This window comes from Branchiostoma lanceolatum, chromosome 3, assembly GCF_035083965.1.
Source record: "Branchiostoma lanceolatum isolate klBraLanc5 chromosome 3, klBraLanc5.hap2, whole genome shotgun sequence".
NCBI classification, from domain to species: Eukaryota; Metazoa; Chordata; class Leptocardii; order Amphioxiformes; family Branchiostomatidae; genus Branchiostoma; species Branchiostoma lanceolatum.
In genome coordinates this window covers 14991501-15015841 of record NC_089724.1, presented here as the reverse complement: position 1 = coordinate 15015841, position 24341 = coordinate 14991501, and the positions used below count along the sequence as shown (strand labels likewise).

General features: G+C 40.3%; 2 protein-coding genes across 6 annotated transcripts in view; both read right to left on the bottom strand.

Annotated features, from left to right (window-relative positions):
* LOC136430518 (synaptic vesicular amine transporter-like) overlaps positions 1-414 on the bottom strand; it is a 79851-nt gene extending 79437 nt beyond the window's left edge. The window contains exon 1 of the mRNA XM_066421208.1: positions 246-414. The gene's annotated coding sequence lies outside the window, so the exon portion shown is untranslated. The remainder of the gene's footprint in view (positions 1-245) is intronic.
* A 1798-nt stretch (positions 415-2212) lies between these two features.
* LOC136430515 (biorientation of chromosomes in cell division protein 1-like 1) lies at positions 2213-22037 on the bottom strand. 5 transcript variants are annotated; one of them, XM_066421198.1, is made up of 17 exons: positions 21687-22037; positions 21096-21220; positions 20137-20227; positions 17063-18679; positions 14896-15054; positions 14411-14465; positions 13312-13401; positions 12081-12262; positions 11575-11692; positions 11061-11299; positions 9134-9229; positions 8167-8299; positions 7580-7748; positions 6060-7174; positions 4517-4552; positions 3612-3729; positions 2213-3236 (listed from the first exon to the last, which is right to left on the bottom strand). In XM_066421198.1, the coding sequence occupies exons 1-17, from the start codon at positions 21816-21818 to the stop codon at positions 2915-2917; spliced, it is 4797 nt and encodes a 1598-aa protein (XP_066277295.1). In that variant the 5' UTR covers positions 21819-22037; the 3' UTR covers positions 2213-2914. The 5 variants fall into 5 exon arrangements, with proteins under 5 accessions (XP_066277295.1, XP_066277296.1, XP_066277297.1 ...); XM_066421199.1 differs by having other exon boundaries at positions 2213-3233; XM_066421200.1 differs by having other exon boundaries at positions 4523-4552.
* Between the last annotated feature and the right edge of the window lie 2304 nt (positions 22038-24341).

The following is a 24341-nucleotide window of genomic DNA, read 5'->3' as shown; positions in this document are numbered from 1 at the left end:
GACCTTTGGCCTAACCTAATCCTTCTCAGGTTCCTATTTTCTACTGTAATCATACACTGCTCTACAACTTGTATTCGGAACATGTAGACAGACCTTGGAGGCCGTCAGAACTGGTGTCTACTCGTAATGAAGTTAATCCACGGGAAGTGTCCCATTGGAATGCTAGGTCTGTAAGGCGGGATGACCACCCAAATTCCCTCATCAACAGAGTAGAATTGGAAAGAGATTAAAACTCTCTCTCTCACCTCAGGACTTTCAGCATCAGTGAGCCCCGGTCTGTAGGTAGGATGATGGTGTAAGTACGGCAGCGTGTCTATGAAAGCTTCAAGGAATGGAAATAAAAACGGCGCAATACCAGAGATGTGCGGTTGTCCACCGGCTGTCGCGTTTGGACGACTGCAGCTTGCTAGCGCAAATGGCTGATGCGCTGGTATGATAAATGAGGACCCTTGGGTTCCCAACAGGTCATTATCTTTAATTATGGCTGGCGTGCTTGTCAGTCAAAGACAGCCATTTTAAATGTCGACTGTGACCCCTATAAAGATCCATCTCGGTTATGAATATTCAAGAAGAAAGAGACAGGGTCGGTCCAAGGACAACAGTCTCATTCATAATCTAAGTTTATTTTCAGTGCTTAGACATTTTTTTTCCACCGGTGTATACCACCAATATGGAACCTATAAACGCAATGCAAGATGTAACAAACTTGCACATTGGTTTACGCTTCTATGTGCAAGTACACGTAGTAGCCTAAGTAACTTGACAATGACATTTTGCAGGAACAGTTTTCTTATTATTATACACTAAGTGTATAAACCTTCAAGACCATACAAAACAAAAAGAACCACGCACAAATCTGACAACCCTAGATCGTCTGTAGATCTCTTTTTGCTCAGTTTTGCAACTTCGACTCCAAGTCAGGCAAATGTACAACTCCTCTATATTACTTAATAATTACGGACATGAACGTTGCTGCCGTTTAGCGCCGAGTACCCTGGTGAATCTGAAGTATAATGTTATATATTCCTTCTGGGAACGAGCCGTAATCGCTTCCGTAAATCTAGAAGCCAGCAGTCTGCAATCTACATGCATAATTAATCGGAAACTTCCACACACATCTATTTTGGTTTCACGGTTGTCGGGGGAACTTTAAGTCACTACCAGCTGCCACATTATTTGAACGTTATCGTTTAATCTTCAAACCCTTGCACGGGCTGTATATTTTCTGCCGGTAAAAGCTTTCCTTTTTTTATCAAAAGCAATTGAGCTACTCTATAAATATTCTCCCAACGAGTTTATCAGTCATACTTTCTAGAAATTCAGTTTAGTATTTTCCTTTAACTGGTATTTTCTTTCCACTTATATTTTTTCACACTGGTAATTTTTACACGTTTTCTTTTTCTGGCATGTTTTCTAGGTGACACGTCCATGTTCATGCATGTGTCCAAAAACTATTTTCGTATACGTTAGTCAAACTAGATATACTGGTTATTCAGTACCCTCTCTTGAACTCATTTATTACACGACATATAACAAGGGTTGTATGTGTCAATATTGGTAATTTGGTAGAACACTCAAGTGCTATGTGTAATCAATGCTTGAACACACATAGAGGACGAACGCCCATTTTAAGACGAATGCGTTATAAATTCCAACCATGTACATAACATACTCGTAATGGTCTTCTAAATTGAGGTTGCGTCCGTCTAAGAACAAAATGGAATAGGGCTCGTAATTTAAGGCCGGAACTTACGCCGTGATTCTCATGCCCGCTTTACATGCATCTTCAAACACGCTTCCAAGCATGAAAAGCGGGCCTTAGTTTCTTATTAGTTACGCATACGACTACTGGCGGAATGATACATGATTCCAACTGGGTTGTAATAATCAATCAAGTTTTGCCAAAAGTCTTGAGAAATAATCATAGACTTTCTTTCCCTTGCAAGATTCTGACGCGGAATCTTTCAAGTAAATCTTTACCATGGGTATGAGCATTCATTGTACATTTCTTAATTAAACATTCCCATATACATAAATTTGGGGAAAAACAAAACAAAGCACTATAAAAACGGGAAATTGAGGACAGGAAATGATTTTAGGACCTTTGACCTAACGCGTGGAAACCAGCCACTCTAGCTACCGCATTCAAATAGCATTCAAAAGGGATATTGTCAAATGAAGCACATGAAGAAATAGATGAACAGTCACTATGTGCAAGGAACATGTACTTTAATGAGACATTTCCTCTACCAGATACATGTATGTATTTCTACATAGTATTTCTCTTTCAGTCATGTTATACAGTCCAATATATGTACTACATTTCAATTACTGCTCTATTTCAATAAAACAGTTAATAGTATTTTCTATTTTCCACATACTTGGTAATTATACTTTTACATGTAGTCAAAAATGAACCTTCACAGCTGATACATTGTAATAACACTACTGCTACTCTTGGTTATATCCTGCATTAGGACATATATGACAAAATCAAGATACCATCATAAGTACTCTCTTTCAAGAGTTACAGGAGATTCTGGGTCTAACACAACACAACACTACACAAAGCAATATGGAAATAATATCAAGATTAAGCCCCTGTAGCACATACCCCATCATAGCCTCCCAATCTTCTCTAGTCCATGGTTGGGAGCAATGTCATAAGCAAGGTCATCTGTGGTTTGAAGTTGGTCGGCAAGGTTGCCTTCTATTTCATTTATTTTTCAAAAGTTGTCTGCGCCAGCCGACAATTAATTTTGAGAAGTCAGGAAAGTCGTATACATGTATCCATTGGATGCTATCAGAGGAACGAACTGGAGCAAGGATAGGATGAGCTACAGGCTACTCCCAACCAAGCACCAACCTTGGTCATGGGAAGGCTGTGATTGTGTGAAAGAAGCTTTAGTTAAGCTTACATTCTTCTGGGTCTCTTGGAAATAGGTGCATCGTCATCAGCACTTCTTCTGGTGGACCTCCTGCTTTGGGGAGAGCTGTTTCTCCTTGACCTTCCACCTTTGACCTCACGACCCCCTACTCCCTTCACTGCAGATGGAGAAGGAGATCGCCGTCTCCTTGGTGATGAAGGTGATCTTCTGTAGGCACGCGGCGGAGACGGGGTGCGCCCTCGCTTGGGGCGTCCGCTGCCGTCGTCCCTCTTGCCTCCTCTAGCTTCTGATGCTTGTCGGGTCGATTCCGATGGTCTGCTCTTCTGTGTGGACTGTACCTCATCTCTTCTACACAGAAACAAACAAAGTCTGAAACAAAACCAGCTCGTGCAGTTCTCAAAACATTTACACCAGTTTCTCTCTGTCCCAAGATCTATCTACAACATAAAATCCTACAACCATTGCATGTCCAAAACACAAGAATATCTCATATCAAAACTGGAAGTTATGCTGCAGTACCGTAACAGGCATAACAAAATAATTTCCATGTCTCATCAAGACCTACCCACATACCAAATATCAATAGAATCCATCCAGACCTTCTCAAGTAGTACTTTTATAAACCATCATTGAAAATAGAGTATACTGTATGATGGTTCTCGGGAGAGGTATTGTTTCTTTTATAGATTAAAGATCCTCTGACAACTATCAGAGGAGCCATACCTCTCCCTAGTTTCACGAGAAGTCCTGTCCCGACCCTTCTGCTCATCCTCCTTCCCACGTGATCTGGAGCTGGATGATGATTGGCTGGCTGGAGAATCACTCCTCTTCCTCTTTGCCTCTAAAACAATAGACAAAGGAAACTTGTAAATAAAACTTCAGTAGACACAAAATATCCCTTTCATAGCCTTAAGTGCATATTTGTGCTTTATATACTGTTGAATAATGCCATTAAAGTTTCCTGTGTTTTGACAATGAAATAAATAAATGAAGAGTCAAAAAAGTAGATTACCTTTTTCTTTACCTTTACCTTTTTTTAATTAATGCAGGGAGAGGTTTGGTAAATATCGACCATGAAGGAACTTACATGGCAAATACTTTTCCATCAGTAATTACCTGCAACTGTTACATCCTTTCAATTTGTATCTTTAATTGACAAAGGTGAAGGCCCCATACAAGCTTGTAAACAGTTCTTGTCTGGACCATACTTTATACCTTTACAACAAAGTACTGTTAACCATATAATGTTAAAGGGAAGCTACATTTGAAATTGAAAAGTAACTACACTATCATTATGCTAGATATACCCCAAAGTCACGTTTTCACTTGTTTCACATACAATGTAAGTCCGTCATAGTTCTGGGATCTTCAGCCGTTTGCAACTTGGGCCGTGCTGACAGCTACTCGACAGATGACTGAATCATGTGATGTCAGGGATCTACATTTCCCAACCAGTATGAATAGACCTTTTCAAGCTGGCTTTCGTGTGGATTTCACGGAATTACCCAAATTCAAAGCCCTCTCAGTCGTCCATTCTTTCTCAGTGCAGCTTTTCTTTGAGTACATGTACATTTGTAGATGGGTGGTGTAATCATTATACAGTACTTGAAAGCAGTTTTAGAACCTACCATTACCTCCATCATCATCACTGCTGCATATCTCACCTTCACAGTGCAAACAACAACAGAAGGGAAAAGTTAAGCTGAAGCATTTTACAGTCTAAATTTGTTTGCTTACATCGCAGCAAAGCAAGGTAGATAGCACAGTGGATAATCTGTAACAAGAAGTTTTTATAAAAGTGCAAAGTACAATAAAACGGTTTGCCTTAAATGAACTTTCTGAGCCATTTCCAAACAAAACATCCCTTTTCTTGGTAGGGTTAACAAACTGGCCTTATACATGTACTAAATGCATTCAATACAAAGCAGTGCAACAGAGACAGACTTATATTAGCATGAAAGCTCATCTGTGTTGGAAAATTCCATGATAAAGTTTGATACTTTACTTCAACACAAAGCAAATGGGGGATAAAGGAGGCTATCTCATTCGAGCCCAGCAGCCCACACTCAACAGAGTAAATAAATCACTCCTTAAGAGGGTCGGCATAAGAACGACTGAAATTTGAGGTGAGCAACATTTGCTTTGTGTTGAAGTAAGGACACACCAACTTAATCTTATGGATGACATCCGCGCGCGCATTGATTTTTGCCTGTTGTCAAAAAAAAAAAAAAAATCACCTCCTCCAACCAAGGCTACATGGAACTCTGGAACTTGCTTAGATTGCAGCAAAAGGCTAGCATTGTGCCGGCTTATCGGAAAACTGGGGCGTATTTGTGGATTGTTATGCCATCGATGTTGGCTAGGGGGATTTTGCGTTTGCACAGTTGTACGAGAGGATCGCGGCGGCCAGCGAGTATCGCCCAGACAATTTCAAACAGGACCTATCCAGAGTGGCTCTCACACGTTTCTTTTGGAATAATGAGAGACATGGGAGAGGAATTGAGGGATTGGCAGAGGTTTCCCAGTGAGATTTGTGAGCGTAAACCATGGAATGCTTAATATGGAGTTCAATGTCATGTATGCTGAAACTGCCCTTATGCATCATGGGTGTATATGAGTATTCTCATCACAGTCATATATCATCCACAGTCCTTGGAGCCAAATACCTTCTAATAGTATACTTCTTTGGTCGTTCTTTATATTAATAATCAATCACTTGCGCTGAGTCTGCTATGATGAACAAGACAACCTACAAGTACCTCCTACAAATAAACTGTGTTTTGTGGTTCAATTCGCAATACCAGCTTTGTACTAGTACTCGTAGTCCTGTGGTTTAGCAGCATTTTTTTGTTTGCTGGATTTTCTTTTTTTCCGCCCGCGCGCATTAGTTTTGGAGTCTCCAGAGGATATCATCCATAAAATCAAGTTGGTGTGGCCTAAAGTATCTAATGATGATAATTGAATTCTTAGTCCTGTTCCATCAGAGGGGAAAGGTCCAAACGATGAACCTTTAGCACCATGAAGGGACCATCTTGCAACTTTGTCTTCAGTACATGGAGTTTAGAGTTAGAGGATGACTGTTTTAAAGAATCAGGTAAACAAGCTCGAGAGAGATTTCATGTACAACAGATGCTTACATTAAGCATCATCAACAATACAAGATCACAGCACCTTCGGAGTATTCCCTTGGCTCCTCTTCTTTTGAAGACGGCTCTGCAGTCCCTGCGGGTTCAGCTGCAGAAGGCTGCAGGGCGACTATAGGGATGGAGTAGGCCGTCTCAGTGTTCAGTGGCTGGTACTCAATCTGTTCATCTTGTGTGGGAGTGGGAGGGGTGCGGGGCTCTTCATACTCTTCCATTGGTGGAGAAGGCTCGACTTCTTTGGGGTCATCAGTGGCTTTTTTCTCTGGAGTCCCTGTGTCTTCAGGCATGTCTTTAGATGGTAAGGAGGAATCAGTAGAAGGAGCTTTGCTATCTCCTTCAGGCTGGGCATCAGCTACTTGTTTCTCCATCAATTGTGATGATTCTTTCTTCTTCTTGTTTTGATCTCCTTGTTTTGATTCAACAGCAGTTTTGCTTTCTGTTTTTTCTTTGTCCTTGTCATTTGTGGCCTTATCCTTTGATTCTGCTTTTTCATTGGTAGTAGTATTTTCAACTTCTACCTTAGTTGTGGCTATCACTGACACTGTTGACTGTTTTGGGGCTTCGCTTGCTGATACAACACTTGTATCCGAGAGTACAGTTTCAGATGTGGAAGCTACAGCTTTAGCTATATTTCTAGCTTTATCTTTCTCAACTGGGCTTACTATAGCTACATCTTCCTGCACTGCTTCACTTTTATCAACTTCCATGTTATCATCTCCTGTTGCTTCAACTTCTACATTGTTGTCTCCTCTTTTAACTACCGTTTGATCTTTCCCTTCAACAGCCATAGGTGCTGAGGCTTTTGCTGAGGACTTTTCCATTTCCTCCTCTACCTTTTGTGCTTTAACGCAATCATCTTTACCCATCTGTGGATCCTGATCAGGCTTTTCTACTACCTCATCTTTATCCTTATCTTCTGCATTACTTTTACTGACTATGTTCGGGGCCTCTGGACTTGAGGGAACTATGTTCTTTGTTGTTGTGTCCAGAGAGCCACTTGGTTGGGCTTCTGTTGTGTCATCGGAAGACTTCTTGCATCTCTTCCCTTGGGCAGAATCTGGTCTGGGAGGGGGTGGGGAGGGAGTGGGCGGGGCTGGGGATGTGTCGTAACCTTTGTCTTGCTTGTCACTGGCCATAGATCCTCTGAAGAGAGAGAATACATTGGACATGTCAAACTTTAAACAATGCAATTTTTACAGTAACAGTAAGCACCCTCAGCAAGAACAAACAAAAGACAAATGCAAACACAAGCAGTCATGCCAAAGAGATCACTGGGGTTATTATTATACACAAAGCAAAAACAATCCAACTAGTCAAAGTGAAAAAATAATAATTATGGTCAACTTGAATTTTGCAGCACAGTGAAAATCAAGAGTTTTCAGTGTCTTTGAGTTTGTGTTGATAATAATTATAGTAGCAATACAATGGATGGCGCCTGATTGCAGTTGAATGTGACCAGTTTGCAATGGATAATTGGTGAATTCAATGATACAGCAAATCTTTCCAGATTTCCAGTGTCTTGAAGCGCAGATACGCAGAACAACAGACCTTCTCCTCCCCCTGCCCTGTGCAGACCCAGGTCTGGGTGGGGCGGTGCCAGCCCCTACGTTTGAGGCCCGTCTCTTCTTGGGTTTGGTCGGCTGTGAGTTCTGTAACACCTCTGGGATGGAGGCAGTCGTACAGAGCAGGAAGTTGGCAGAGCTAGGCTTTGGCAACTCTGTGGGAGTGACAAAAGTATAATTATTGCTAGCTTGTATGGACATGATGTACTGGCACGATGTTGATATAATACATATATACACCTGACCATACACTTGGCAAAGAAAGCTGCTATTGCTGCAGCAAATGATATATGGCAAATTGTGTTCATTGTTTATCTTTGGACAAGTCTTGCAGGATCTAATCATTCAACCAGTAGATAAATTGAATAATGCAAAAGTTGAATCAAGCAAGACTGGGCTGATGTAAGTACTGCATCACATCTCAGTCACTGTCAAAGACAGTGGATGCAACCTGAAACGTCTGACCCTTGACAAAACTTATCCTCACCAGCAACTTTTGTACTGTATAAATACAACATTGTGTATAGAAAAATTATCAAGCATTAAGCAGAAATGGGAGGGCAAAATACTTACTGAAGGAATATGTGTAAGAGCCCAACTGCACCTGTCTCTTCCCCAGCTCTACCTGTATCTTTGCAGCACCTCTTCTCCGAGGCCTGGGCTTAGCTGGGACATTCATTGGTGTTGGCACTCTCTTTACATGAGCCTATCGTCATGGAAATAAACTATCAGCATTGCAACAATCCTCAAATGGACCAACGTCATGAAACAACAACAAAAAAAAACTATCTAATTTTTTAGATAAAATACACAGGGAACACAACACAGTATATTCCGTATCACCCGAGTTACCAGCCTGACAGATGTTTGGAGCGTCGATGGCCAAAGGTCAATCCAACCCACAGGAACACAGGGACTTTTTACGTCCTACTCACCCCAGAAAATACACATCCTGATGCAAAATGCGCTAGAAGTTTAAAAAATTCGGCGCCCTCAAGCCAACGATTGTAAGAACATCAATTCCAAAGTCAGAATATTCAAATTTTCAACAGCACATTGAAATTCTTCAATGGAAACCTGTGGTATACAAGTAGAAGGCAGTGTATTGTAAAATACAGACTGGTCCTGAACACCCATATCAAATGTTATTACAGCCCAGGTACGACATAGAGAGTGCCATAAATTACTTTGATACTTCATGCTACCATTGTGCTGCATGTCAAGACATTACTATCAAAAGTTGGCTTCACCCTATAACACATGTACATGTACTGAGACATTTCAGTGCCTTACTCCAAAGAAGGTCTAAATTATGCATGTCACATTTATAATTGAATGATACGAGTTACCTTTCAGGGATGTGTACAATGTTAAGTGATAAACCTTAGAGCCTTAACGGTTGGACCTGTTTGAAGTACTTTATACAAAGTCAAATACAATGTACATTTTTGCACACTCAGTCTGTTAAATTTCAAAGCGACACAAAATAAAAAATTTTCCAGCTTCTCCAGACTTTTTTTACTCAAAGCTTTAAGTTTACCGATTTACTGGCTGTTTCTTCAGTTGTTTCTTGAACAGGTGTTGCGACGGCAAGGCTGGCCTCTTCTGGCTTGGATGGTTCATCTTGTGCCTTAACCTGTGTAGAAAACAGACATATAATTATGCCATTTCAAGTCAAAAAGCAACATACAATTTACCATGATGGTTATTGACTATTCACAACAGTTAACTTATGCTGTGCTGTATACTGTAGTAAAGTTGAAATAAACTACGCACAAAAAGTTTGGACTCTTAACTTTGGTTGATTATATTTCCGTTGTTTTTTATCGATTTTGATGCATTATATATCATTATAAAGCTTGTGTGATTCCCTGTTCTATGATACCAAACTTATTGTGATTGAAAACCCAAGGAACAAGTACCAGGACTAATAACATGAGTGGGTCACGGAGAAAAAAGTGCCCCAAATTCCCTGTTGGTGTCATACACGCGCTGTGACATCCTATCGGTATGGGCGTGGATGATGATTCTATATATTGTTTCCTCAGGTTCTAAGGTTATTTTTAGAATACAGGCCATCCAAGGTTATTTCTAGCACACAGAACATCCAAGGTTATTTCTAGCACATCGATGATCCAAATGTTTACACCACATAAACACCTGCGTCCTGCAACGGTATCGTCATCCACAGGTGTTATTTTTTGTTATTGTTTCACAACAATCTTTGGGGTATGGGGAGGCATAACCTCCAGGGGAAAGACAAGACTTGTACCAGGAACCCTCAATGCAGAAAGATATCGTGACACAATACTTTATCCGATGGCCATCCCTTTCCTCCATAACATGGGGCCGAATGCCTTGCTGCAAGATGATAACGCCCGCCCACACCGGGCAGGGATCATCGCCGACCATCTCCAGTAGAGAGGATGGAGTGGCCCTCTAAGAGCCCGGACCTGAACCCCATCCAGCTGTCCGTGCAAGATTGACCGAGAGAACAACGCTGGCTGACCTAGGACGACTGCTGGTGGAGGAATTGGACGCTATCCCACAGCATCGCATTGCGCGACTGGTGACGCGTATGAGGAGGAGGTGCCGTGCTGTAGTGACAGCGCGTGGCTGGGCCACCCGTTACTAAGACTCCTTGCTAACCCGTTACAAAGACACAGATTGTTGGTTTTGATAAAGAATAAACTTAGCTTTCATGAATATGTCTTGTTTATTCTTGTTGATTTTTCACAATACCCTCGTACAGAAGTCAATATCAACAGAAGATTATGTACGGAATAGCATGTTTGACTATAGTAAGGTAATCTGGGCACTTTATTTCTTCGACCCACTCACTTCAGCAGGCCTGAAGCTCGTTTCATGAACTCGCAATCACTATAAGTTTGGTATCATGGTAAAGGAAATAAAATAAGCTTTTAAATGATATGTAACACATTGAAATCGGTAAAAAAATAACGGGAATATGATCAACCAAAGTTAAGTTTCCGAACTTTTTGTGCGTAGTTTAGTTGAAATTCTTCCCACATCCTTTTGGTGTATACATGTAGGGTGGTGCCAATCTCTGTTTCTATAGCCCTTGGGCCACACAGTTGTGCAAGCACTACAGCAGGGAACTAGTCCACTAGTAGTGTGTGTGTGCTCAACTTCATGTACTATACACTTTCTCATACATGTTAGTCTTGAGTGTCAAGCAGATAAAGCAGTATGTACCATTTTGAATTTTTTGAGCCTGCCACATCCTGAATACAAGGCGGGCACTCTACCCACTATGCTATTAGTATTACACTGATTCCGTACTGTACATCATTGTACATTATCCAACACAGACAAGTGTATCATGCAACACGTCAGCAGACAAAGCTACATGTAAGTAAAACTATACCTGTCTTTGTGCTTTGTGGTACAAGCCAAAGTCTTCATCATACATGTACAATGTACTGTACAAGTAAAAAGCTACTTACAATGACTGGTTCTTCTCCTTCAACTGCAACCGCACTTTCCCGCGTGCCAGCAATGTGGAAGTCCAGGGAAGCGAAGTCTTCTGACATGTACTTGGGGTTCACAGTCAGCCTTCTGCGCAAGGCTCTCTTCTTCTCAAGAACCTTCTGTTCCTTCTTGGCCTCCTTAAGGCTCTGTTTGCGTTGCTCCATGACCTTTTTCCGACGATCTTGTGGTGACTCCTTGGTTGAAGAGCCCTCTTCTTTTGGTTCAAACCAATAGAAAGGAGGCAATGATTATTATGTAGAGATTCACTCCCTTAGATGTAATCATTGATATCAGCATGTAACAGAAAGAAATTATGGTTCATTCTTTTCCCAGATTAGTGTCATCTAACTCTTACTGAAAATGCATCGGATTTAGGTAAACTAGCGTTAACATTATAATTTTTCAAGCATCATCATTTTAGGTTTTTAAGTAATGACCCTATTCATTTCTATATTTTGAAAGTGTTGTAAATCAGAGTAGAATACTGACCATTACCGCTCTTGTCTGGAGTAGCCTGTTCGGTCCCTGCTTCCTGCTGTTGCCTTTTCTGAGCTCTCTCGGCTCTGGCCTTCTGACGACGCTGCAGTCTTTCTTCTTTCTCCTTTGCCTATTGGTACATTGTACAAAAAATGGTCAATAAGTTAGTCAATTTGAAAGCCGTAAGTCAGTCAGAAAAAGCTTTTAAATGTTGATCTGTGCAACACAGAAAATTTGGCAGTCCAACCATGTCAGAGAAAAAATTAGCAACAACAAGACACATAAATGGTTTATTCACATATTGAAACTACATTTCAGCCAATGATACCTTACTGTACACGATACTAGCTGAATTATGTAAAATTAAAATCCACAAGAATAATACATGAGTGTGTACAAACAGGGAATACTGGGATAATCATACAAAATATCATCATTGCCAATGCAATAAGAGTACACTTATCCAAACTATCTAAAAAATCAAAGTCTACACATTTCTTCAAAGTTCGGCTACTCACAATTCGTGCTCTTCGCTCCTCCTTAGTTTCTTCCTCCTCGCTGTCGCTGTACTGTCCAGACAGCATCTTGCGATAGGAGACCTGCTTCCGCCTGCGCGACCTCCGACCTTCCGATGCCCCCGGACTGGCCCCCTCCCATCCGGAACTCTTACTGCTGGGTCTACTGGTATCTTCACTGTCAGCTAAGGATAATCAGGCACATTAAATTTAAAGTGTTTATCTTAACATCCTAACCATTACGTTGTCAATATTAAACACAATTTTTACTACCATACATACATACATTGTACATACATACATAGTCATACTCTTGAGTTGAATACATACTGTACTACCATTACACCAAAAGATCAGGTACTATTGAATCCAGCCCTGAGGCATCACCAAAACATGGACAAGAACATATGTGTCTGATATACAACAGAGGTTTATACACAGTCATGTATAATGTACAGTACATTGAGCTCGATACTAGAAAAGAGCATGCGTTCTCTCTCTCGTTAAATGCGCATGGCATTCTTACTTCACAGTCTTAAAAATGTTCAACTACTTAGAATTTATGTTTGCCCTGCTTCCTATCACATTTTGGGTAATAGAATTTTAACATACAAAGCATGTTGAACATGTACATTGTAGACCTGGTATGAAGCAAAAGTGGAATGGGTGTTATTATTTCATACTCTATGATGCCCAGTACCTGCTAGGATGAATTGATATACAAAATAATTCACAGAAGAGTTGAGTACATTGTACTTGACCCAAAAAAATAAAAACAGGAATTCTGCAATGGATCCCATTCTGTTTATAAGCAAACTCTTCACTTCTATAAGATTATTTTTGTATTGGTTTATGATTATCTGAAGCATGGGGGCAATGCAATTTTCTGATCCTTGTCTCAGCTCTTCTTAAAATATGATAATTTGCCTCAACAGTGTAACAGGTATAACCCATCTCACAGTTCCGATTCAAATGGGGATTATGGGTTAGGTCAGAGGTTAAGGCCCTCCAAAAGTAAACAAACATCCACATTATTGAAATGTTGTGAACAGTTCCAGACATAGAATTGTTTCAAAATGAGGGGCCTCAAACTTTGACCTTAGACCACAATGCATCACGACTGCACAGGTGCACTTGGAACTGTGAAATGGCTTACTGGGCTGATTGAGTATTTTCAGGTGACATGGGGGTATAGTGGTGGTTGTGACAGTGAAACGGGTGACCCAGGGCTCACCAACGCGTCCCTGGACAGGACCTGGACCCTGTATGTCTGCTGCCTCATCATGCTTTACCTGGACCTGCACCTCAGCACTAACTCTCACCACTGTGCAGAGAGAGGGGGGAGGGGGGCATCAAACCAACAACACCACTTCATGATAACTGTTTGGCAAATCCTTCGCATGCAGTGCCAACATGACCGTTAAATCACCATGCAGATAGCATGCTGTTCTCAGAGCATGCAATGTATTTGAATGTGCAAGGGGTTATTCCTGTATATAGCCAGGCAGTGTTGTAGTGCAAGAAATGTCTCAATACTTAAAAGTGAAGTGAACCAAAATGTGAAGAGTCACAACATAAAATAATGATTAAGCTTAGGGGAGGCTACTATTTATCCACTTGACTTTATGACAATCAACCGTGGTCTTCTATTTCAAATTTGCTACATTATTGATCAAGCGGTTCACAGAAGTTGCAAGGCACAGCCTCTCCCTGATTTTGTATGCTTTACTGTACATTCATGTCCTTCATGCAGCAACATACCCATAGTGTATGTTTTCTATTTGCTGCATACACATGTACATGGCATGGGTATCGATGTCCAAATACAAATTTGTCAAATAGCAATGTACAGGTATCAGGACTTGAAATACTGGGTGAATATGCACTTTTGTGACCAAAAATTGGAGCTGTGCACCTATACTACTGAATGTTATCTTTGCCTGTGGGTGCTCCAATGCACCTAGATACAAAATGTATTTGTGAAGGGTAATGTACAAAATGTATTTACTATTGTAAAATACTAAAACCTACAAGTTTGTATCACTTATTTAGAATTTTGAACTTAGCTCTAGAATTTGGGTTTATCTACAATGTATCATATGTTGTGTACCCAATTTTTTTTCGGTGCACCTAAATGTTTCAGGATAGGTGTCTGGCAATGAGCCTTGCTGTATGGTAGGCTAGGTTAAGAGTTAGTTCCCATTGTTATGTCTTAAACTTTGTCTATGTCCCATGCTGTGCTTTAAGTAAGAGTACAATTTGTATGTTAGTTCATTGATTGTGTAAAAGATGAAAGAAAATAAGATCGTTAACAATCCTGAGATCAAACTCACTTTGCATGGAGCTTCCTTCTGTGTCATTCAGGTCTGATTTACTTCTTTTCTTACCCTGTGATAGCAAAGAAATTGACAATCAATGATGGGAATAAAAAGCGATATTGTAAGTATTCACTCAATCACTTGAAAACTTAGCAGACTAGGCCTCATAGTTGTGCCCTCAGAAAAGGCCTCTTACACATATTTCCTCACGTCTGTCACTCTACCTAGCTTTAGTTAGCTATAGGGACGTCCTATTAAATGGGACATAAGGCCACAGGTCACATGTACATATTTGAGGAGAGCCACACCTCTAGCATGACCCACAACACTTAATGACTTATGGAAAAGTGTAGGGGATCCATCCTGGTGTGTGTGGATCAAAGTTATCAGTCTGATCACATCCAGCTTGTACAGCTCAGTGTTAAGTCGGCGGGCGGTTTTAAGGTCATGCTGAAGGAACAAACAAACAAACAAACAAACAAAAAACAACATGCACAAACCTCTTGTTGAGAGAGTTCGTCCTCAATCTCGCTAGACGAAACTGAGCTGATCTCCTCGTCGAAGGACGACAGGTCACTGGTGTGGACCGAGCTGACCGACAAGTTGTCCAGGTCTTCATCCCCGGGCTCTCGGTTAGACACTGGCTTGTGGTCCCTTTTCTGTGGATAAAAGACCATAAACGATTATAGCATTACAGAATTATTTGCAACACACAAAAGTTGCAACACTTAGAGTCCATTCCAAGTCACCACACGGATTTTTTTATGATATTTGTAATATGTTCGAATTATTGTTATATAATTACAAATCTTTAGAAATATTCATAAATGTTTCGAAAAAAAAGAAATACGAGAGTACCATGTTTTAGAAGTGTTATGATAATTTGCAAACATTTCGAAAGTGACAGTCAAAAGAGATCATTTTTTTAATAGATTTGAAATATATATTGGTTTGTGTCAAGTTTCGAAAGATTTCGAAATAAAGATTTGGGTCATTTGCCCCCCGTAACGAGCCGCTAATCCTAACAAAGCATGTTTTGGATCGAGCGGGGACCGCCGACCGCGCAGGAAGGCACTGTGGCGTGACACTGTCTGTGGACATCAGCAAGAATTCCTCCAGAGGATAAGCACAATTCAACTGTAATTTTGCTGCACAAAAAGGGCTAGCAAACATTGCAAATGATCAGTGGTCAAAACACCACACGTACTGTGCAAAAGCAAAAGTTTTATCCACGTCAAATAAGCCCAACAATCGGCACAATGCAAAGGGAGCTCAAGGGAGAGCCGGCTAGCCCCAAAGGGTTTTTTGATCTCAGTTTGGCGACATGTACAGTCAAAGGGAGGCTTCCTTTTCCCATGGTATCAGTAAATTGTAAACTAAAAGGCAGTGTTATTTTTTGTAGAGATTCTTACCGACAAAATCACGAAGATTCTGGAGGCCTGCCTGGGGGAGTCTATTCTGTGTGGAGGGGGAACTTTCTTAGAAACTATTGTCAAATAATTATAGATACAAAAGTTCACAGTAATAACATCACACCAATACTACTGTAATGCTTAGATTGTAGCATTCAAATCTTAAATTCTATCAACATACGTTAAAAGATAGACATTTTAGACAACGTGTTTTAACTCCTCCCCGGGAGAAACAGTCATGCCGTCTGCCGGGGGAACAAGAACACGGGGACAAACTTCCCACGAGGCGTTCTGGTTCGGAAACAAATCCCACAAGAGAGGACTTTATCTTACACAGTCCAGCTAACAATAAAGCCTGTATGTTTTCTGTACTGGCTGATTGGCGTTCATAATTAGACTGGACCTGGCGGAGTTTCTGCAGGTTTTTTTACGTCCCAGTTGAACATTCTTGTTCTAGCGGTCCCGGTGGGGAGGGCAGCACGGCAGGCTACTGTTACCACTTACAGCTTCCTTCGGTACTTTGTTATTTCTGTCGCATTTGGGTCGTTTCTGCAAGATTTCTAGTTTTGATTGATAGAGAAGCCGAGAGACACTGATAATGTTTCTTTCGGATTGTTGTCCTGCTAACGTTAGAGGCAGAAATTAACTGTTTGTTTACATTACGCCCGACTCGGCGTGAGAGCACGGCGGGGTGTCACCACTCCTTTCAACGGTCTATTTTTGGGTGCTATTAACTAATTAACAGCAGATTGTGAGTTTCTTCTTTCGAAAAAATGATTCAGACTTCGAAATAAAGGCAGTGTGCTGTAGTCAATCTTTAGAAAGTATCAGAAATGTTGTTCCCAGTGCCATGAATATTTTGAATATTCCACGAAAATGTGGGAACATTTAGAAAGTGTAAACACATTTAGAAATGTAAGAGACCATGACATTTATATTACAAATAGTTACAAAGGTTTCAAATTAGTTCTAAACAATGGCAAAAAACATCCGTGCGGTGTCTTGGAATGGACTCTATTCTCTTTAGATTTACATTTTTTTGTGTGTAAAATCATACTTGTCTATTTTCATACTTCTGTGAGAAGGAGAAATTAAGTCAAGAAGATAAAAGAAATACCTAAGTCATTCTAAGATATGTAAATCATCTTGGACTTAGGATATGATTCTTTATTTGTAATCATATGTATGCATATATCAAAAACATTTATCTATTTGGATGTTTTCTGTTATAACATCTACGTATTGTGTTTCTTACCTTCTCATCACCTCTGTGCTTCTTGCTCTTACTGCTAGAGGGCTCTGCTGCACCACCTTTTATTGCTTTCTCAGTGATCATCTTTGACGTAGCCTCCTTCTCATCACCCTTCTTTTCTTCTGCAGTTTTAGGTGTAACGTCCTTCTCCTTCAGTTTCTTTTCTTCCCTCCTTTTCTCTGATTCCTCCCTTTCTTTACTTCTTTTGTCATCTTTCCCTTTTGATGTGTCCTCTTTTTCTTTCTCTTTGTACTTTTTCTCTTCTAGACTCCTGACTGTTGCTGATACCATCTCTTTCTTGACTTTACTTTCTTCTGTTGAAGCTGACTTTGATGACGACTTATATCTTACTTCTCCCTGAACTTTAGAATCTCCAACCTTGGCGGACTTTCCTTTAGAATCAGTGGATTTAGACGTCTCTGTCTTGGAGACTTTAGAAGACTTAGTCAGGTCGCTTTTGGTAACTTTGGAAGTTTTGGAAATGTCTTCCTTTCTTGGCATCTTGCTTGGTCGGCTTGGATCGTCACTCTTGTACACTTTAGGAGATCTGCTTGAGTCTTCGGATTTGGCCAGTTTAGATACTTTAGAAGGGTCCTCAGTTTTGCCAACCTTGGAATGTTTAGGAGAGTCGTCTCGTCTATGTGTCTTAGAGGAATCTTCAGTCTTTGGAATCTTGTAAGATTTAGAAGTGTCGTCCTTCTTTGGAATCTTGTAAGGCTTTGTGGAATCTTCAGACTTGGAGGTCTTAGGAGGCCGATGGGAGTCTTCCTTCTTCTTTTCCGGCTTAGGAGAGTCGTCTTTTCTTGGAATCTTGGCTGGTTTAGCCGAGTCTTCAGATCTTGAAGGTTTGGGAGGCTTGGTTGGCTTGCTATGCTTCTCGGAATGATCGAACGTTTTCGATGACGACTCTGATTTTTCCTTCACCTGCAACTTTTCCCCACTTTCTCCAGCTCTCAAAGGTTCCTGTTTAATCTTTGCAGCTTTGTCACTCCATTTGTGGTCAGATGAGGACACTGCCTTTTTAAGTTCACCTGCTTGTCCCTGCACCACATGGCTTGATACCGATGATTTAACATCTTTCAGATCTGTTTCAATCCTCTGACCAGAGCTTACAGGAGACTTGGATTCTTGGGCAGTCCTAGCTGACTCCAGTCTTGGATCAGTCTTCTTGTTTTCACTGACAGAGGAACCCTTTTGGTCCATGCCAACTTTCTTTCTTTCCGGACTGTGTATTTTCCCCTCTGGTAAGCCCTTTCCCTCTCTACTTTTGAGAGTATCGCCTTGGCCGCTTGTCTCGTTCGTGGATCGCTTCTTTGACAGTTCGCCTTTTCCTTGTCGCGATGAATCCAAAGGCCGCTTTCCTAATTTTTCGCCACTTCCCGACTCTCTGGTTTTTGTAGAGGAGGGGAACTCAGTCTTAGGAGAAGATATGGGTATGGGTAAGTCTATTGGTAGACTTCTGAAGGGTTTAGCGTGGGGAGAGTCCTGTTTAGTGGAACGTGATTGTTCCGTCTTGATTGGCAGTGGCTCAGGACGTGTCTTGATCAGCTCTTCTGCCCTTCGTCGCTCCTCCTCCCACTTTTTCTTCTCCTCTTCTCGAGCAACATAGTCATGAACAACCTGGGGATAAATTAGAACGGAATGTGTTTCAAGTGATCTGACAAGTTTGATGTAGCTAGCTGACAAGAATCATTCCGATTTTGACTTCCTTACTAGTAACTTTCTTAACCTTCGGCCTGATAAGGTACTAGCTAGCTGTTAAATGGCACCAAATTTATATCAGTTATAGGGATAGGCAGCAGGGAGAAGGTTAAGCTTGTAGTAGAGTCCATTCCAAGTCACCACAAGGGTTTTTAGATGATATTTATTTTAAAAAATCACCTCCGAAGAGGCTCCGAAATTTTGTTCATAGTATGACAATACTATCATTGTACATGTCTGTATGAAACTGAATGATATTATCTCTGGCTGGGTTGCCTACAGAGTTTGATGTTTTGCTCTGACTGAAGGCATGATGTTGTGTACACAGCCGAACACATTTTGTTTTTTCTTTGAACGGCCAAATGTTACATATGGGTCTTTAAACCAGACATCATCCATGTTAAAAGCACTTTGATATGAGCTAATTCTAACAAATAAAGACTTGTTTGTTTGTTACACTGTGGTCTGTGGTTTAATTTGCAATACCAGCTATGTAGTCCTCAGGTTTATCATCTTTTTCTTTTTTTTGCTAGATTTTTTCGCCCTCTCGCATTAGTTTTGGGGACATCCATAAAATTTAGTTGGTATGGCCTTAGGGTAATTGCCCCCATAAAATTAGGTGCTAATCCAGCTCTATTGTCTGCCTCTGTGTATTGTTAGATGTCACTGCTGGACACTGTTAGGTCCTTTGTGCAAGCCATCTATGCATGGTGCCCAAGCATAATTCGCAAATATGTGTGAATTGCTTTCTTCACAGCACACTGACCCGTTTATAATATGTTACAAATAATTGTAAAAAATGGTAGAAAAAAATGGTAGAATGCTGTAACCATTATTTAGAAACTGTTAGAAACATCATATTCCACATCATTAATATTTCCCAAGATTTACACAACCGAGCAAAAATTTGAAATGACATTCACAATATTTTCAAAGTATGAAATCTCCTAGATAAAGAATTACAAAGAATTAATAACAGTTGTAAATTATGACAATAACAACCCTTGCGGTGACTCGGAACGGACTCTATATCCTTACATCTAATATTTATAATTTGAGAAGTAGTGTCAAAGTGCTGATAATATGCAGTTCCAGAGGAAACCGCTAGGTGGAAATGATTAAAGGATAATTTCTGAGAGATGACTAGAGATCTAGAACTGAAGAATCTTTTGAAATTACTGATTGTGATATTAGCCACAATTCCTTGCTTCTTTTCTTCTTTTGGCCAAAGGAATCTGACCTAGAGAAATCAAAACATTGCCTTCTTTGCAGATGTATTCAAATATTTGCTAGCAGAAGTTGTGATATACATGTACAGAAAAACATTTTTCTCCATATACAAGCAATGTTAGCTGACTTTTCTTGACTTTTCTAACCTTCTCTATCTGTGGTCTGAAGACATGCTGTATCTTGGGTTCAACGACCTGGTGAAGAACCCGGTCTATCCCCGAGGACAGGATACCAGACCTACAGGGAACAACAAGACATCCAACATCTCATATCTCTGTCAAATACTTTTGAGAGTTGTTGTAGAAAACATAACACAACAATGTACAATTTACACATTGTACATGCTCCACTCTCACATGCCATCCTCGGGTTCCTAACTTCATCAATAGCAACATTTATTTCCCGCCTGTAGAACAATTTTGGACTGGGGCCAAGTCAGCCTTCACTGCAGGAACAAAGTTGACCCTGGCTAATTCAGCCTCCCTGAAAAAAATGTGGACCAGTGCTAACTATAGACATACAGCCAACAAAACTAAAACAATGATATACTTTAACCATTGGCCATTAACTGCATTTTCTTCAGTTTTGTACTTTAAGCAAGGAAATGTTCAATGTATATACACATTGTTATAATTGTACATGTACATTGAATATATAAAATTCAATACATAGTAACATACATGTGCAGTGTCTGCCTCAACATTGGGTTTTAAAAATCATTGCCAAAGATAGCAGGAAGTAAATTGTATGGACCACATGCATGCATACACACACTGATTTTTGAATGATTCAGAAAAAAAGAAAGAAATTTTATTCCCCTACAAAGAATGAAAGATAGTCAACACGACAAGACAAAAAAAAATGTGTGTACATACATGTGTATTTGTATAAAATTTATGCTCATCTTTTCTTTTATCCATGCTCTCGCTAGATGCATGAAGAGTTTGCAGCAGATGTCATCCATAAAATTTACTTGCAAAAAGTTTCCAGAAAGAAATTGATCATTCCTTAAGTTTAACCTTCTCCCTGCAAAAATAGCATTTCCGTTCTAAATTCAAATCGAGGGAGAAGGTTGAATTATCTGGTACAGCTGGTGACTACTGACTGGTTTATCTGGTGACGTAGGTTGTTTCTCAGTTGGTTTTTGTTCAAACTCGGCTCCCATTTCTGGTTCCCGAGGAAGTTGGACACGTAAGTTTCCACGCGAGACCGCAGGTTCTGGTATGCAGGCTGGGTGAAAAGAAAAAACAAAACATAGTTGTTGAATCCAAGCATATACATACAAATGTACATGTACTGATGTAGATCATGCGCCTTCAAGCAGGTCATTTGCCACAATCAAAATTCAAAACAGACATGCATGTAAGTTATCATATTTAACTATCCTCAGCATACACGTAGTAACGTTACTATGTAGCACATTGTAAACTTTGAACATCTTTTCTCACACTCAATCGAAAAATCATGTACATTTATCTTGCTCTTTACTACTCTAATAATAAAAGAATTTCTACTTAAAATGCTCATCACTCAATGCAACTGAACCTACATATCATATCATCCACGGTAAAAATCATCTAAACAACAAAAGTATTCTACGACGTAACGTTCTATTTTGTTGTGCTTTACATTGTTTTGTTGGGATAGAAAACTAACAAATTATGAAATGTCGCGTGAAAATCATGCAGATCTTTACCTTTGTATCTACGTCGCCCAAACAATCCCTCCTGAACTGATCGAAGAGTCCCTGCGACTTGAGGTGATCCACGATGTTGTTGATCAAGGCGGGATCTCCGGGATTACAGGATCCAGACGATCCAGACGCCATGTTGTGTTTTGTTTTCGTGATCCGAATCTGGAGAAAACGGCCTAAATTCTTAACTCTACCAAACCTGTGAACCCCCTAACGGTCTACCAAACTTCCCAATGTAATGTTAGATCAATCCAGAATGTTTTCAAGACTTTGGGTGGCGATTATGGCGACATTTTTGGCGAAAAATGCATCAGACATTTGTATCAGATGCAGCACACGCCATCTTGAATGACCTGTGACTTTTGACCTTTGGTTGACCCCATTTTGGCGGGAAATGCAACATACATTCTTCGGGTAGATTTGCCAAAAGATGCGATGCTGACAACTTTATGTATGCATTATTGTCTGACAGGTAATTTTTGTTTTCATGGATACTTAATTTGTTCGTAGATTATACAGGGCACTAAGGGCCTAATATATGGCCATGTGTCTGCTGCAAAAGCAAGAAAATATAGATGATTCTTTTGCAAATTACTTCTCAAACTTGAATGTTGCAACGTCCCTAATATTTGTATCATTTACGATGTAGTCATTTGCAGTTTGTGTCTATAAGTTAGTGGTCATTTACAGCGAGATATACTTGTGGCACTGAATCAGTGCTTTACTATACATTTAGATTAGCCATTCTCCACAGTGTGACATCCTAGCTTTTACATACGGAACATGCAATTGCTCCAGATGATTATATAATAAAGTTAATTTCGTATCAAGCTCATGTCAAGTCTCCTGTATGTGTTAGACTGTAATGGATATACATGTAGGTAGTTGAATTAGAGTATAAAAGTTATGTGATGACATGTAACGTTACGTAGTTCAAGTACAAGCAGTGGTAAGTACGAGGATTTTGTCTCTACCTTAGAACTACACAATATAACGTTAACGTTACATGCAATACCAAATCCAAAGGACTAAGAACCACAAATCGATCTTTGCAGAAGGTTTCCAATTCAGGACTAAGAGAGTATGATTAGTCTATTGTCATATAACGGGGGGTCCCATAACTTCAAACGTAAATTTACGAGTTCGACATTGCATGGCAACAGTGTCGGTTTTCTGAAAAGTGTTGCGTTTCGACGAATGATAAATTAGAGTGGTGGTGTTTAAGGATTTTCCGTTGTCGAGTTGATTTTACATCGTCCATGCACGATTTACACATGATAATCTAAGTCGGTAAAACCAGAAAAATGTTATGAATATAGCGTACGCGTTCCATATTATACCATTGTAATTAGGGTACCGTAACTTCGACATACAAATACCTTTGTCTCTCCTTAATTTGTCGGCACGATTCTAAGTAAACAGACGGAATAATGTTGTGCTAACTTAAGCCCCGGTCACAGTAAACTCACGTCGTACCTACGATGGGGTTTCTTCCGTCATGACAGCGCCGTACGTCGTACTAGCCTGGAATCCAGACCTATTATAGCTCCCGAGTTGCGGAGAGAGACTCGGGAGCTATAATAGGTCTGGATTCCAGGCTAACGTCTTACGTTTGGGAAAAACCGTGTGCAATAGTTAACACATACAAAGTGGTGGTCACATATAACGTAGGTACGATGGGTTTTTTGAGTGTACCTAGGTCAATCGCAGGTAAATCGCACGTAAAAGTAGTAATCGCCGAGCGTCCTACGCCGGAAAATACAGCTAAAGATGATTTTGAACATGTTCAAAATGTTGCTTCCGTCGCCGTACGATTTTTATTGCCCCCAATACACACTTCACTACGGCCTTCTTTTTATACCAATGAGATGAAAAATGTATACATTTCGACCGTGTTCTGATGGTTTCAGTTTTCCCTGATATTGCCGATGTTGTTGAAAAGTGCAGCCACCAGAGCACAGTGGCAACCGGTGTACAGCTCGCCCGCTGAAGAGCCTGCTTTCAAGGCTACGATTTTCCACGTGTCAGATCGAGTATCGCGCACAGGTGATGCATACGGTTAAATATTGTTTCATGGCTATACACACGTGGGTTCATAATCAGATCAGACCTCATTCCCTGAAGAACCTACCCAAGGACTTATGGCGTGACTTCCGTGATGAGAACTATACTCTGGTGCTCAAGCTGGCAGACGCCCGGGAACAGCAGCACAACCAGCAGGACGACTAGAACTGAGTTTTTCATTGATATCAACGATCGCTTTATGCTGTGAACATATCATCCTGTATTCTTAACGAAAGAAAGATGCTAAAAAGACTGAAACTTTCATTTTGCAGTTTATTGCTGTCACATGCACTTCACTTTCAGAGAAATCCATACATCAGTACATCCCACTAAAGATAATATATCAAACCATAAAGAAATGTTGTGCTCCATGATCAGTTGGAATGTTTTCGTTTCACCTTCGTTTTATTTCTTTACTTCTGATTGGTTGTTTAAGGCAAATTACTGTAACGTTTTTTATACATTCGAAAACAGAACTGAATAAGGAGGCGTTCTAATACATTAAAAGAATAAGGATGCGATGCAACGAAACGTTATTTTGTCCAAGCCAGTTTGCCCCGGATGTGAAAGGGTGATTTGTAAAGATTATTTCAT